The 13,406-nt window shown below is 48.6% G+C and overlaps 4 protein-coding genes across 4 annotated transcripts; all 4 read left to right on the top strand.

The window, feature by feature from the left end:
* The first annotated feature begins 955 nt into the window (after positions 1-955).
* On the top strand, positions 956-2,716 carry VE01_06971 (uncharacterized protein). The gene is made up of 3 exons (XM_059463846.1): positions 956-1,233; positions 1,298-1,506; positions 1,588-2,716. Exons 1-3 carry the CDS (start codon positions 1,086-1,088, stop codon positions 2,509-2,511), a joined length of 1,281 nt encoding a protein of 426 aa, XP_059319484.1. The 5' UTR covers positions 956-1,085; the 3' UTR covers positions 2,512-2,716.
* Positions 2,717-3,732: 1,016 nt separating this feature from the next.
* On the top strand, positions 3,733-6,558 carry VE01_06970 (uncharacterized protein). The gene has a single exon (XM_018276407.2). The coding sequence runs from the start codon at positions 3,931-3,933 to the stop codon at positions 6,343-6,345; it is 2,415 nt and encodes an 804-aa protein (XP_018127939.1). The 5' UTR covers positions 3,733-3,930; the 3' UTR covers positions 6,346-6,558.
* Positions 6,559-7,691: 1,133 nt separating this feature from the next.
* On the top strand, positions 7,692-9,855 carry VE01_06969 (uncharacterized protein). Its single transcript, XM_018276406.2, has one exon. The coding sequence runs from the start codon at positions 8,015-8,017 to the stop codon at positions 9,761-9,763; it is 1,749 nt and encodes a 582-aa protein (XP_018127881.1). The 5' UTR covers positions 7,692-8,014; the 3' UTR covers positions 9,764-9,855.
* Positions 9,856-10,109: 254 nt separating this feature from the next.
* Positions 10,110-13,320, top strand: VE01_06968 (uncharacterized protein). The gene is made up of 3 exons (XM_018276405.2): positions 10,110-11,167; positions 11,220-11,682; positions 11,743-13,320. The coding sequence occupies exons 1-3, from the start codon at positions 10,371-10,373 to the stop codon at positions 12,097-12,099; spliced, it is 1,617 nt and encodes a 538-aa protein (XP_018127880.1). The 5' UTR covers positions 10,110-10,370; the 3' UTR covers positions 12,100-13,320.
* The last annotated feature ends 86 nt before the right edge of the window (positions 13,321-13,406 follow it).

The raw sequence follows: 13,406 nt of genomic DNA, 5'->3' as shown, positions 1-13,406 counted from the left end.
CTCCTACTCCGAGCCAGAACTCGAAATTGAGCTCGCAATTGAGAGCTCACACTCTAAGCTAGAACTTGGAATTGAGCTTCGGCGTAGGACCTAGGCTCGAGTTCTAGCTCAGCTTAGAACTGAGCTTCGGCTTACACTAGATCCTGTGATTGAGAGAGCTATAGTAGCTACTCAACGAGCAAGGATTTCTATGGTGCAGAAGTATACAAAGAAGCATGATATTCAGCACTTTAATATAGGAGCAATAGTCTCTATAAAGGTTCCTCGAGAGGATAGAACCTCAACTGATAATAAGAGGCTATTTGCAAGAATTCTAGAAGAGCCTTACCCTCATAGGTATCGGATTCTTACAGCTTCTGGTATTATATAACGCCTTATTCCTACTAAATCACTTGGAGTTGTAGAGTGAGCTCTACGGGGTGATATAGTAATTCCTACTTCTACTAAGGAAGTAGGCCTAGGGCTTGCAGCTAGAGAGGCTTCTACAAGTGCTTAGGTTGGAATATCCTGTCAGTGCAAAGGGCTGTGTAGTACGAAGAGGTGTAGGTGTTATAAGGAAGCAAAGGAGTGTAGTGTAGTGTACACTGCCATAACGATGACCACGACTGTGGCAATTTATCAGGTCTTACTACTCGTACAGAAATAGCTTTAGTTAAGAGGCTAAAGTGGAAGCGGGCTAGAGTAGAGTAGGTAATTTAATTCAATTTAATATACTATTCTACTATTCTACGTATAGGTTGGTGGTTGGGCCGGCCGAACCACCAACCCAAAAGTTAGTGGTTGGGCCGGCCAGTTGGCTAACTAGAATAGTTGGTGGTTAGGCCGGAACATATGTCCTGGTCGTTTGTGAAATACGTTAGTTATTGTTCGATGTTAACGAAACTGTTGTCGTGACGACCATAGTTCCCCTTGTCATGTGCCTGTTGCCTAAACAAACTCTCTATATACCTGGTGACTTCTCATTCAGACAATACAACACAAACCACTATCGAGCCGTGCAGCCAGTCTCAAGACTCCATATCTATTGCCACTTCTGCCACGTCCTGCTTATTGTCTTCGAGTCCTTGATCGCGCCCCAACACGCCATGGATCTGTCCGCCCCCGCGGTTGCCGAAGTAGAGCTCAGCGAAGCAGCGGAGGTTGTGGAGAAGAAAGCTCAAATCCTCGCTGACCATATCCGGAAAAGCAAACACTTCATCGCATTCACTGGAGCCGGAGTGTCCACATCTGCTTGTACGCTTATCTTTCTAATATTTATTTATCTGTGGCCGCGCACTAACTTACCTTTCTCGTATAGGTATACCAGACTTTCGCGGTTCTGAGGGCCAATGGACTCTGCGAGCACAAGGAAGACAACGATCAGCGAAAGACAAAGCTGTTAGTACATTGCAAGCTGTGCCAACGCAAACACACATGGCGCTAGTGGAATTGCAGAATAGGGGTATTTTAAAGTATCTTGTCAGTCAGAATTGCGATGGGTTACACCGGAGGAGTGGAATTTTGCCAGTGAGTTTTGCTGTTTATACCACCTGTCAAGTAGGGAGATGGGAGAATGCCATGTTCGATTTGCTGATATCGATGTCATAGGACAACATATCCGAGCTCCACGGCAACAGTAACCGTGAATCCTCCAGGTCCTGTGGAAAAGAATACATTCGAGACTTCCGTGCCGCCGCACCGCCGGACCAGACGTCGCTGCTTGGCCATCGCACCGGTCGGAAATGTGCAATCTGCAGCGGAGTTTTGCTAGACAGCATCATCAACTTCGGCGAAAACCTCCCCATTGTCGCGTTACAACGCGCCTTCGAAGAAGCTCAGAAAGCAGATCTCTGCCTTGTGCTTGGCTCATCGCTCACGGTCAGCCCAGCCAATGAGGTACCTGAAGTTGCTGTTACGGGAAAGAGAAATGGGGAAGGTAAGGTTAAGGGAAAGTCGGGGAAGCGAAGAGGAAAGCTGGCAATTTGTAATTTGCAGAGTACAGAATTGGATGGGATTGCGGATAGAGCGATAAGGGTGAGGGCAAAGACGGATGATTTCATGGTTAAGGTGATGGAGAAACTTGGTATCGACATCCCGGAGTTTGTCTTGAGGAGGAGGATGGTTGTAGAGCTGAAATGTGGGGAGAGCAGACAAGAGTTGAAGGTTCGTGGTGTCGACATAGATGATACACCTGCTTCGTTTCTGCAGAGTGTAAGGTTGGAACACAACAGGCGGGTACTGCGAACTGAGCCATTCGTTATCACTTTTCGAGGAGAGATGGAGAAGGCTGAGTTGAAGTTGGAACTAGAGTTTATGGGGCATTATGGAGAGCCGAGTTTGATTCTAGACGTGGCTGGTGATTTCGTAGGGAATGAGAGTGGCCAAATGGTGTATTTGCTCGAATATAATCCAAGGATAGGGGAGTGGAATGTAGAGAGTAAGAGTGGGCTAGTCATTAGCAATGGAAGAGTAGAGAGGAAAGAAGGCCCAGAAGTTATTATAATTGAGGATGATAGGGTGATGGAATTGTAAGGATGTCTCAGGATAATTGCTAAAGAGTTACTGAAGGGTTTTAAAATAGCGATCTCTGAAGTCAGCATCTCGTTGTTCGACGACGTAGGACCTTGATGTTCCCTAGCAGCTGTCTTAGAGATTCCGATAGAGGGCCTAGATTAGGTTGTTCCTAGGAATGGTAGTATAGAAGCTCGAAGTCCAACAAGCTAACGGTATGAATGGCAACGCCTGCGCTTCTCGCACTCTAAATGGCGCTCGAGGCGACCTGTAGATGGTAAAACTCTTCTTGTATGATCATGTCTGAGGTCAACAGCCAGCCTTCATCCTCCAGCACCTCACAGAAGGACAATCCCACCTCCTGCCACAGAGGAAGTGTGGAGTTCTCACTCTGTGCCCAGAGGGAAGCACGTGAGCCGCGCCTTCCAATCTTCACTGTTGGGGGAAACCGACATTCCCGTGGGATACGGCAGGCTTTTACAGCCATATACTCGAGTAGTTCCTTTAGTCACTACGAGGGAAGCAGCTGTCCCACAAGACTAATATGTAGCCACTACGCGCGTGTTTGTTTCCCACTGACTGCTCACTAACCCCGAAAACAGGCCTAAGATTTATACCGTAATCCAAGGCCATACTTGGCGTTTCCAGTTCGGGTGAACGCTGCTCGAAAGTATTTCTCATAGCTCCGTCCTAAGTCTTCTATCCCCGCAATGCCACATTTGAACGAATACGTTCTTAGTTTGGGTATAGCGTAAGCAAGTCCTTGTCTAGTGAAATGAAGCCCCTAATTGGACGCTTGCGGCTTGGGGGATTTCAGGAAGACAGAGTTGATGCGAGAAATTTAACCTTAATTTTATCCTACGCCAGGCGTCCGGATCGACAAAGCATGGGCGAACTTAGGCAGCTTTACTGTATAAAAATACCAGAACTACACCCCACACTACTTGCGAAAAATCAGCTAGGCGGGCTGCGTTTGAATCGGACCAAGCGAACAATTTAGGTATACGCATAACTTAGTATCTGGGTCTGCAACAAAGGCGAACAATTCTTGCGAACAATTCTCACGAATAATTTACGCGACCACATCGGACTATTGACCTCCACTTTCGCCAGGCTGCCGACCCTCCTTTCTAGCTTTACTAGTGGAGCCCCATATCGAGCGCTACTAAGCTTGGAATAAGATCTACGACCTATTTGTCTAGTGCTTGTCACTAACTCCAGTAAATTATGGCCAAGGATGTATCATTCTCCATCCACAGGCTTTTTGGTTGCCCAACACCAGAATAATGTTGCTAAACATGGTGGGGTGGACAGAGGATGTCTGAAGTACCACGAAAAACCCTTCCGGGTTACATTCTTTGTTTCGACACTATATAATCAACACCCCAACTACGATTCCGAATTGCGTTGACCAGAAGGAATTGCTTTAACTCAATCAACATGGACAAATACGCATTTCCATGCGAACCACTGGCCAGTCCGGATGCTGTGGTGGCCGAGGCAAACTATCGCTTTACACTTCTGGGTGGCAATGTGATTCGCTATGAATGGTCCTCCGACGGCCAATTCGAGGACCGCGCCTCAACCTTTGCCATGAATAGAAGGTTTCCGGTACCCAATCATGAGATTCGAGATGTGGATGATCAGCTGGATATTATCACGCCTTCGTTTCATCTCACTTACGACAAACAACGATTTAGTCCCAGCGGCCTCATGGTCACCTTCAACAGCAAAGTCACACTGTGGGGATCGGAGTGGAGGTACGGCAGTGACCCTGAGAACAATCTCGGCGGTACAGCACGAACATTAGATGAGGTAGATGGCCGATGCGACCTAGGTGCGGGAATTATCTCAAGGTCAGGTTTTGCTAGCTTGGATGACAGCAACTCCATGCTCTTCGATGGAAAAGGTTTTGTTGCAACTCGGCAGCCGGGTGATCGCATTGATGGGTATTTGTTCTACTACGGCCACGATTTCAAGGGAGCCATGAGATCCTTCTATGCCATCTCTGGTGACCAACCCCAGCTGCCAAGATGGGCGCTCGGGAATTGGTGGAGTCGCTACCATGCGTACAGCGCAGATGAGTATATCAGTTTGATGGACAAATTCACCAATCGAGGAATTCCTCTCTCGGTAGCTGTGATTGACATGGACTGGCATCTTGTTGATGATGAACGAGTTCCTCATACCGGATGGACGGGATACACTTGGAATAAAACCCTTTTCCCAGACCCATCCGAATTTGGCAAAGCATTACACAACCGTAAACTCAAGATTACGTTGAACGATCACCCGCATGCTGGCGTGCATCACCACGAGGACCTCTACGAAGAAATGGCACTCGCTTTGAATCACGATACCTCGAAGAAAGCTCCAATCTTGTTCAACTCCACATGTCCCAAATTCATGGACGCCTACCTGAACATACTCCATCGGGGCATTGAAAATATCGCCTGCGATTTCTGGTGGATCGACTGGCAACAAGGAGCTAGCTCCCGCGTACCAGGACTTGATCCCCTCTGGTTGTTGAACCATTTTCATTTCCTTGACAGTGCGCACACGAAGACTATAGATCAACCTCTGATATTTTCCCGCTACGCTGGCCCTGGAAGCCACAGGTACCCAGTAGGATTTTCTGGGGACACCATTACTAGCTGGGCGACTTTCGAGTTTCAGCCAGAATTTACTGCCACTGCCTCGAACATAGGGTACGGCTGGTGGAGCCACGATTTAGGTGGACATATGAAGGGCGAGCGAGATGACGAATTGGTCACTCGGTGGGTTCAGTTTGGGGCATTTTCGCCGATTCTACGACTCCATTCCTCGAACAGCCCCTGGACATCGAAGGAGCCGTGGTCGTACCACAAGGAAAGCGAAACCATCATTCAGCACTTCATGCAGTTCCGTCACCGCCTCGTGCCTTATCTATACACAGTGAACGCTGAAACCGCCGCTTCTCACCAACCATTAATTCAACCTATGTACTGGAGCTTCCCTTCACGAGACGTTGCCTACGAGGTCCCCAACCAATATTATTTTGGTCCACATCTGATTGTGGCACCAATTGTTAAGCCGCGGGACAGAAGAACGGGCCAAGGCATGGTCAAGGGCTGGATCCCTCCTCATAGACATGTCGATATTTTCACTGGCATTGTCTATGATGGCGATAGAGAGCTCAACATGTATCGTTCTCTAGAACAAATACCTGTCTTGGCCCCCGAAGGTGCCATCATCCCCCTAGATGGGAAGCTCGTGCCTGATAACGGATGTGGAAACCCCGAAAATTTCGAGGTCCTCGTGGTTGTTGGTCGAGACGGCGAGTTCACTATTATTGAGGACGCTCGAGATGATATCGTGAAGCCAGAAACCGGGATAGTTGACCAAGAACCGCGCACTGCCAAAATTCAGTATAAGCAGGATTCTGGGCAGCTTAAGGCAACCATCAAGGGAGGTGCATGGTCCTTTAGGTTTCTCTCGATGACCGAGATACCCTCATCTTTGAAGGTCACCGTCAATGGTTCCGACATAAGTGATGCAGATATCATGGTCGAGAACTATCCTCTCGTCCCAAGTATGGTTGTGACATTCCAACCACTCGCCGACGGCGAGAACGAGTTGATTATCGACATGGGTCCCTCTCCACAACTGAGTGTGCTGGATCATTCCAGCCGTATCAGTGACCTGCTTCGGAATTACCAAACGGAGTTTGAGATTAAAGACAGAATATGGGCTCTCGTCGGCCAACCTGACCGCCCTGCCACTGTCAAGATAGGAGGACTTTTGAGCATAGGTATTGATGAAGCCTTGACCGGGCCCATAGCAGAGTTGATGTGCTCGGACAGCCGAAGCGCTTGATTCTGTCTGGTGCCTGGAACAAGTAGTCTCTGATCTATCTATGGCTATGGTCGGTGTTTCGGAATCCATTTCACTTTAATTCAAGTTGGCATTACGAAGGATACTCACATGAGTTATTCACTATAGAAGGAGGAACAAAATTCTTGTCGTATTTAGATCTAATGAAGCAAATTGGTCATGTATGACATGATATGCATGATTGTTATATTCGAGAGGAGTTCACTTCATGGATAATGGAGATGTGACGATGTATGTGTTGAATTAACTCAGTTCTCGGGTGTAAGCTCAGGACGATATCTCAAGAACAAGAGGACCTGAGAGAATCCGGAAAGATCCATGGGTTTATGATAGAATCCTCCATACGTTAGCTATCATGTCCAACGAGGCCTTGTTTTATGCTCTATATATTATGAGAAATCCTTTTTGTTTTTGCAAACTATAAGTCTTTCTGGCTTAGAGCAAAGTAGCCGTCATGGCTGCAAAGGCGAACGAGTAAATTAGTGGCAAGCCTGCATGGGAAGCTCAATCAAGTCTCACAGAGTGACAAAAACCGCTCATTACGGACCTACGAATAAGTGAAAAGTTGTAGATTTCTCACTCCGTGCCCGAGAATAACCTCTAGACCAGCTCAGGAGTAGAACTCCGTAGTACGTAGAGTAATTACAGGTGATATATTAACAAAAGATGCATACAAATAGACCCTACTCGTGATGATGGCGAAATTATCATTTCCTATTCTACAGAACCTACCAGCACAGCCTCACAGCAGTAGACCCTACATCAAATCACCACCCCCTGTGATGAACTATTTCAAGGGGCCCCTGTAGTTCGATGTTGCAGACCAAACACATCCTACGCACAATATGGCATGGCTACAATCTGGCGGTTAGAAAGAGCGAAATATCGAAAAAATTGGGAATACTAGTCACTCTTGGTATTGGTTCTGGACTTAAGTTAACAGCCAAGACCAATTTTACTCTCGGCGTCATACCGAGCCAGGATGGATGTCCACGAGGCAAGTAACAGGGAACCCTACCCCGCCGATAGTTTGCACGTAGTTGGCTTGTCTAGTGCTTGCTCTAGCATAAGCCTGGGGCACGGCCGTTGATTCGGTCCGTTTCAGGAGGCATGTGAATCTGAGTTTGGGCTCGTGTGAGTGCTAATGTAGTATACTGGCTTGAATATCCGGTTTACAAGTACCAGGTGGAGCTAGAATGCCTCGCCGAAAATATTCGCTAAAATTTCAAAGCCGTAGCCCTAAATCTGTAACGTACTGCCGAAATTATTTGGCAACTCTCATCATTGGCAACGCTAACTTAGGTCTTGGACTAGTGTACTTGGGCTGGAGTTTATCAACTAATGGTGGAGTAGACCCCCCGAGCTCGGAGAAATCCCCAGACTAACCTTAAGACCATGCCAACAGCGTGGTGCCCCACTTCCCCACGACAGGTCAAAGGGGAAGTTGGAGGATCTGGAGTCTGCCCCAAGTCGTAAACTAACTTAAGTTACCTTGACATAACTTACAGGGGGAAGAAATTCCACGACTTGAATGGCAAAATTATCACAAAGTGGCATATCTATATAAACTCATGGTCTGCCCAGTCAACATGATTCAACTGTTCAATACCTTTCACTCCTATCATTTTCCTTGGGGTAACATACAACCGTCATGGATTCGAAAGACTCTAAACCAGACACAGGTGCAGAGCATCAAGAATACTCTTCGCCTGTAGTCTCAACCTCTCCGAACAACATGTCACCAGAACAGCCGGTCTCGACGACGACTAAAGATGGTGGACCTCATAAATCAGTGCCCGGTGTCTCCTTGCTTCGCGACCTGGCGCTCGACGCAGAGGTAGCGGACACTATGCAAAAGAATATGAGCATTATGGAGGCCGTCAGGAAATACCCCAAGGCGATCGCCTACTCCATGATTCTATCCCTATGCATTATCATGGAAGGCTATGACACGTCTCTTATTGGCAGCTTTTTCGCTCTCCCGCAATTTCGAAAGAGGTTTGGAGTTGAGCTTGCCAATGGCGATTACCAGGTGACGGCGAGCTGGATGTCAGGGCTCCAAAATGGAACGCAGGTCGGTCAGATTTGTGGCCTGATGATCGCAGGTATTCTGGCGGATCGTTTTGGCTACAAGAAAACCATTATCGGGGCGCTCTTCCTCACAATCGCCTTCATATTCATATTCTTCTTTGCACAGAACATCGCCATGCTGTTCGCAGGAGGAGTTCTCTGCGGCTTGCCTTGGGGAGCATTCCAGATCCTCACGACCACCTATGCCGCTGATGTGGCTCCGATCCAACTGCGACCCATCTTAACCACCTATGTCAACATGTGCTGGGTAATTGGTCAGTTGATCAGCACTGGCACTCTTCGAGCTCTCCTGCACCGCTCCGACGACTGGGCATGGCGCATACCGTATGCCATACAATGGGCGTTCCCACCTCCAATCATACTCGGCGTGCTGTTTGCACCCGAGAGTCCCACATGGCTGGTCAAGAAAGGGCGACTCGAAGAAGCTCGAAAGGCACTGCGTGGTCTGACTAGCTCTGAGGTTGACGATGAGGAAATCTCTCAGACCGTGGCCATGATCGCGCACACGAACGAGCTAGAAATGCAGCTCCAAGAAGGCACGTCGTATCTCGATTGTCTCCGTGGACCCAATCTCCGCCGGACTGAAATTGCCAGCGTCGTCTGGATGACGCAGGTATTATGTGGTATCTGGTTCGGTGGCAACATAACATACTTCTTGCAACAGGCCGGCTTCAACCCCGACAAGTCGTTCGACTTCGGTCTCGGCACTAATGGCATTGCTCTAGCTGGGACAATTGCATCTTGGTTTATCATGCCGCGTATTGGTCGACGCACATTATACCTCGTCGGATTGAGTGTTATGTTCACCATCCTCGTGATTGTCGGCATCCTGGGGATCCCGGCCCCTCAACCCTGGATCGGATGGACTTCGGGCGGCTTTATGCTGGTTTTTGTTGCTACCTACGGTATGACAGTGGGACCGGTTTGTTACTGTTTAGTTTCCGAGATTCCATCGACACGGCTGCGAATCAAGAGTGTTGTCCTTGCTCGCAATGCCTATAATATTGCGAGCATCGTGGCCAACTTCCTCAACCCACCCATTCTCAACCCAAGTGCATGGAACCTACGTGGAAAGGGCGGCTTCGTCTGGTGCGGGTTCTGTTTGTCTGCACTGATCTGGTCCTATTTCCGCCTTCCTGAGCCCAAGGGCCTGTCGGCCGCGGAATTAGATATACTCTTCGAAGATGGCGTCAGCGCTCGCAATTTCCGCAAGGTGCAGGTAGACGTGTTTGCAAGGGGAAATATGAAAGGGGAAGAGGAGGATGCACGAGTGGCAGATGCGGTACCGGTAACGAGCGAGAAAGTGTGAACACATTATCATGGATGGGAGTGAAATGCGGTGACATCTCCAAGGAACTTTGTAACTTAGTTGATAACTTATCCTATACGCACAGAACCGCGTGCCTTACATATTGAAGAATTTTCAGTTAATTACCTGTGGTAAAACAAGTGTCCAGCGAGTTGGTAACCCTCCCTCTTAGCTAGAATGTCCCACCTGCCCAGCGGTTCTGGGGGGAAACCGGAGTAAAGTTCTACTCGAGTCCCGTGCAGCTTAAAAGTCTGTCGCCAAGCACGTGCGCAGAAGGCCGAAGGCAGTTATGAATAGTTATGAACGATCCAAGCCAACCATACCTATCCTGAAGCTGGACTGAGTGAGTTTATGCGCACGTCCGAGCCAAGCGACAGACTTTTCGGTGGTACTCATACTTGAGTACCGAGGCGCGTACTAGGGTAGCACGCGGTTGATGGTGCTCTAGTGTTTCCCCCTCGTCCCTGGTGGAATCCCCGAATCCCCGCATCCCCACACTTGGTAGTGCTGCACTGTACAGTAAGTTACTCTGGAGGAATCAACTGCCGCCTCTTCTTCTCCCTCTTTTCACTCTTCTTCAACCTGCGTTGCCTGTGTGCACACCCCGATGAGATCCATAACTCCCTGTGACGGTTGCGCTCTGCGACGTGTACGATGCCGTGGTGGACACCCATGTGCCGAGTGCCAGCGACGCTCCCTGACCTGCACTTTTCTGCGCATCCCCAAAAAGAGGGGCCCGAAAGGTCCTCGACTAGCCACCGGCTGCAGGATCAAGACATTTCAGAAAGATCTCGAGAAGGCTAATCCGCCTAGTCGTGATCTACACCACACGTCGACGTTGACCCATAAGCAACTTGCAGATGCTTGCCCGGATCTGCCCACACAACCGCTCGCTCCACCACCAGCACCCTGCTTGCATCACATCCCCCTTAGTTCCTACCTCGAGTTCTTGGAAATCTTCCGTCACCGTCTCTACCCAGTCTGGCCTATCGTATCTTATGACGATCTCATCTCACGCCTGAGAGCTGACAACCAAGATTTCGAAGCGTATGCGTTGGCTGGTGCGCTGTGTGCCGCCGTCATCTCCCAGCTCCGGTTGCCTGAGCATGCCGCGTCGTTCCTTCCCATCTCCTCGCGCCACTTTCAGATTGAGTCTGAGCGATTGAGAATTCTTTTCGACTATCGCGACCATTATTCTATAGCGTCGCTATTGACCTCGTTTTTCATCCACGTCTATTTCGCCAATACCAACAAGCTACAAACAGCTGGGCTCTACTTGCGAGAAGCAATTGCCTACGCGCACGGCCTCGAACTGCATCGGCCAGAAACATTTGCGTCTCTTACTGCTATCAGTGAGCACCAACTAAGGCTCCGTGTTTACTGGATTCTGTTTATCTCGGAGAGGTCGGCAGCCCTCTTGCTCGGCGTATTCGCGCGTTGCTAACTTGCCTTTTAGGACTTTCTGCGTACAGAATGGTTTACCCGCCATATTAAAAGTGATTGATGAACTGCCTACGCCTGATCTCGATACGCGTTACGACAGCACCCCACTGCCGGCATTTCTCGCCCTCACTCGCCTATTCCTCTATCTTAAAAGCCGCTTCATCACGCATCCATTATCTCACCAAGGTGCGATTGTTTCTGAAGACCAGAAAAACGAGGTTTCTGCCTTTCAGCACAATCTCCGGCTCAAAGCCGATAGAAGAAGTCTCAACGAGATGCAATACGTGGATATACTCGCCACGCGTAACTGGATTCGAACCCTCCTTTGGCAATATTCGATTGTAAACTTCCCCGTGTCTTGCCATGCTGACGATGACGCATTTTCCGCATTACTTCCTGCCTCGATCGCTAAGGATATGCTTTCAGTCTTTACCACGGTGTCGAATTCGTCGATTCGTGCCCATGGATATGGAATGGTAAGTTAGCCCCGTATTTATATACAGCCTTGAAGACCCTCACTAATTAAGGAATTGCAGGAGCTCAAGATCTTCCGGATGGCGGATTCGCTCTTAGACGTTCTCCTGTGCGTACCTTCGGCAACTGAAACTCATGGCATGCTGGTGGGATCACGGGAAGCCCTACATTCACTAGAGCATGTACTCTTAAATGTTGGGGGACCAAATTCCACGCTTCTGGAAACATTGCGGCGGCGAATGGCAGAATCAGATCTTCCCATCTCTCCTTTTCGATGGCTTGACATCCCAATTTTCGAATCTAACCAAGATGATCAAGTACAAAAACCATCTGAGTTACATGAGTTATTAGATCTAACGGCCCTAGTTCCGAGGATTTTGCAAGGGAAAATGGCAGCCGAGGTGGTGGACATTGCATAATTGTAGTGATCCCTTGGCAAAACACAAATATCGCGAAAGCGTCAAAATCCAATTATCACATCGGCATTAAAAGTCGAGGACTCCAGGAAATCAAACCCCTAGATACTTATGGACTTATGATCAAGTCCGAAACGTCAAGGAGATCCTTGGACTGTCGCAAGGTGATGCTTCTCGGAAGCATCTCACTACAGCCCTGCACAACCGCGCAGTCATGTCTCTTCACCCCGTCATTATCTGTATCAACGATCGCCTGATTATGGCCAGGCGGATAGATGAATGGATGAATGGAAGACTAAAATCTGAAATCACAGCTACTCAGGGGCGAGGCGGGGTGCGATTATTGCTGGACGACGGTGACATTTAGAGGTCGAGGGCGAACTACTACAGTACCATGCTGGGTTCTGGGGTTGAGATTGGTCTGGGTTATAGCAACGTCTGTGTTATAAATTTGGCGTTATGATATAGACACTTACACTCCACCACCTAGGATATATGTTGGAACGAAGCTAGAGACTATAGTGGTAACCATCGCATCTCTATCACTCATATCCTACTATGGTAGAGACCTGCAAGCCTCTATGACCATAGACTCGAGAGAATTGGGCATCGCGTCTGCTCTGCCATACACAAGCTTGCATAACACCTGGACGATAGTCTCAATCGTGCCAGTGAATATGACGTGGAATCTGAGCCGCTTACCCCCGTGAGGGTATTCTTCGGGTAAGGCGAGGGTGGGCAGGGGGATGATCAGAGTGAGTAAGATTAAGCATGTCAGTTTGGTGGTGACACTAAATAGGCCAGGGTTGCCTTCCTTATATAGCCACCATCGGTTGTGCCGCTGGACCTGCATTCGTCAATATGTTTGCGAACGAATGCGTGGTAGGGGAATATGAGGGAGTGGCTCTCGATTAGCCTTACAAGTGTTGATTCCAGCTGTTTAGGTAGTAGACAAGGTTCCTCCGTCTCGTATCCATTCGATTAGATGCTCACTGCCTACATATGTCGGTAGTTCTTTGAAGTGTAGTATACGAGAAGCAGAGGAATGTCATGGGGGATGTTTCGTTCGGAAACTGTGGCAGGATGCTATAGTATATGGGTCAGCTGGGGTGAGATACGAGGACTGTCTTGTCATTGCGCCAATAATACCTTATAGTGGAGCGAAGATCTCAACATTATTCACACCGAATCTAGTGGCATGCACAGAAGCGTTCGTATACGGTGTCTCACCTAAACAGGTTAAGACATGCTATACGGGTTTAGCAACCACATGACACTATAATTAGTAAGATCTACATATATTACATCAT

This window comes from Pseudogymnoascus verrucosus, assembly GCF_001662655.1.
Source record: "Pseudogymnoascus verrucosus strain UAMH 10579 unplaced genomic scaffold scaffold_41, whole genome shotgun sequence".
NCBI classification, from domain to species: domain Eukaryota; kingdom Fungi; phylum Ascomycota; class Leotiomycetes; order Thelebolales; family Thelebolaceae; genus Pseudogymnoascus; species Pseudogymnoascus verrucosus.
This window is presented reverse-complemented; position numbering and strand designations above follow the sequence as displayed.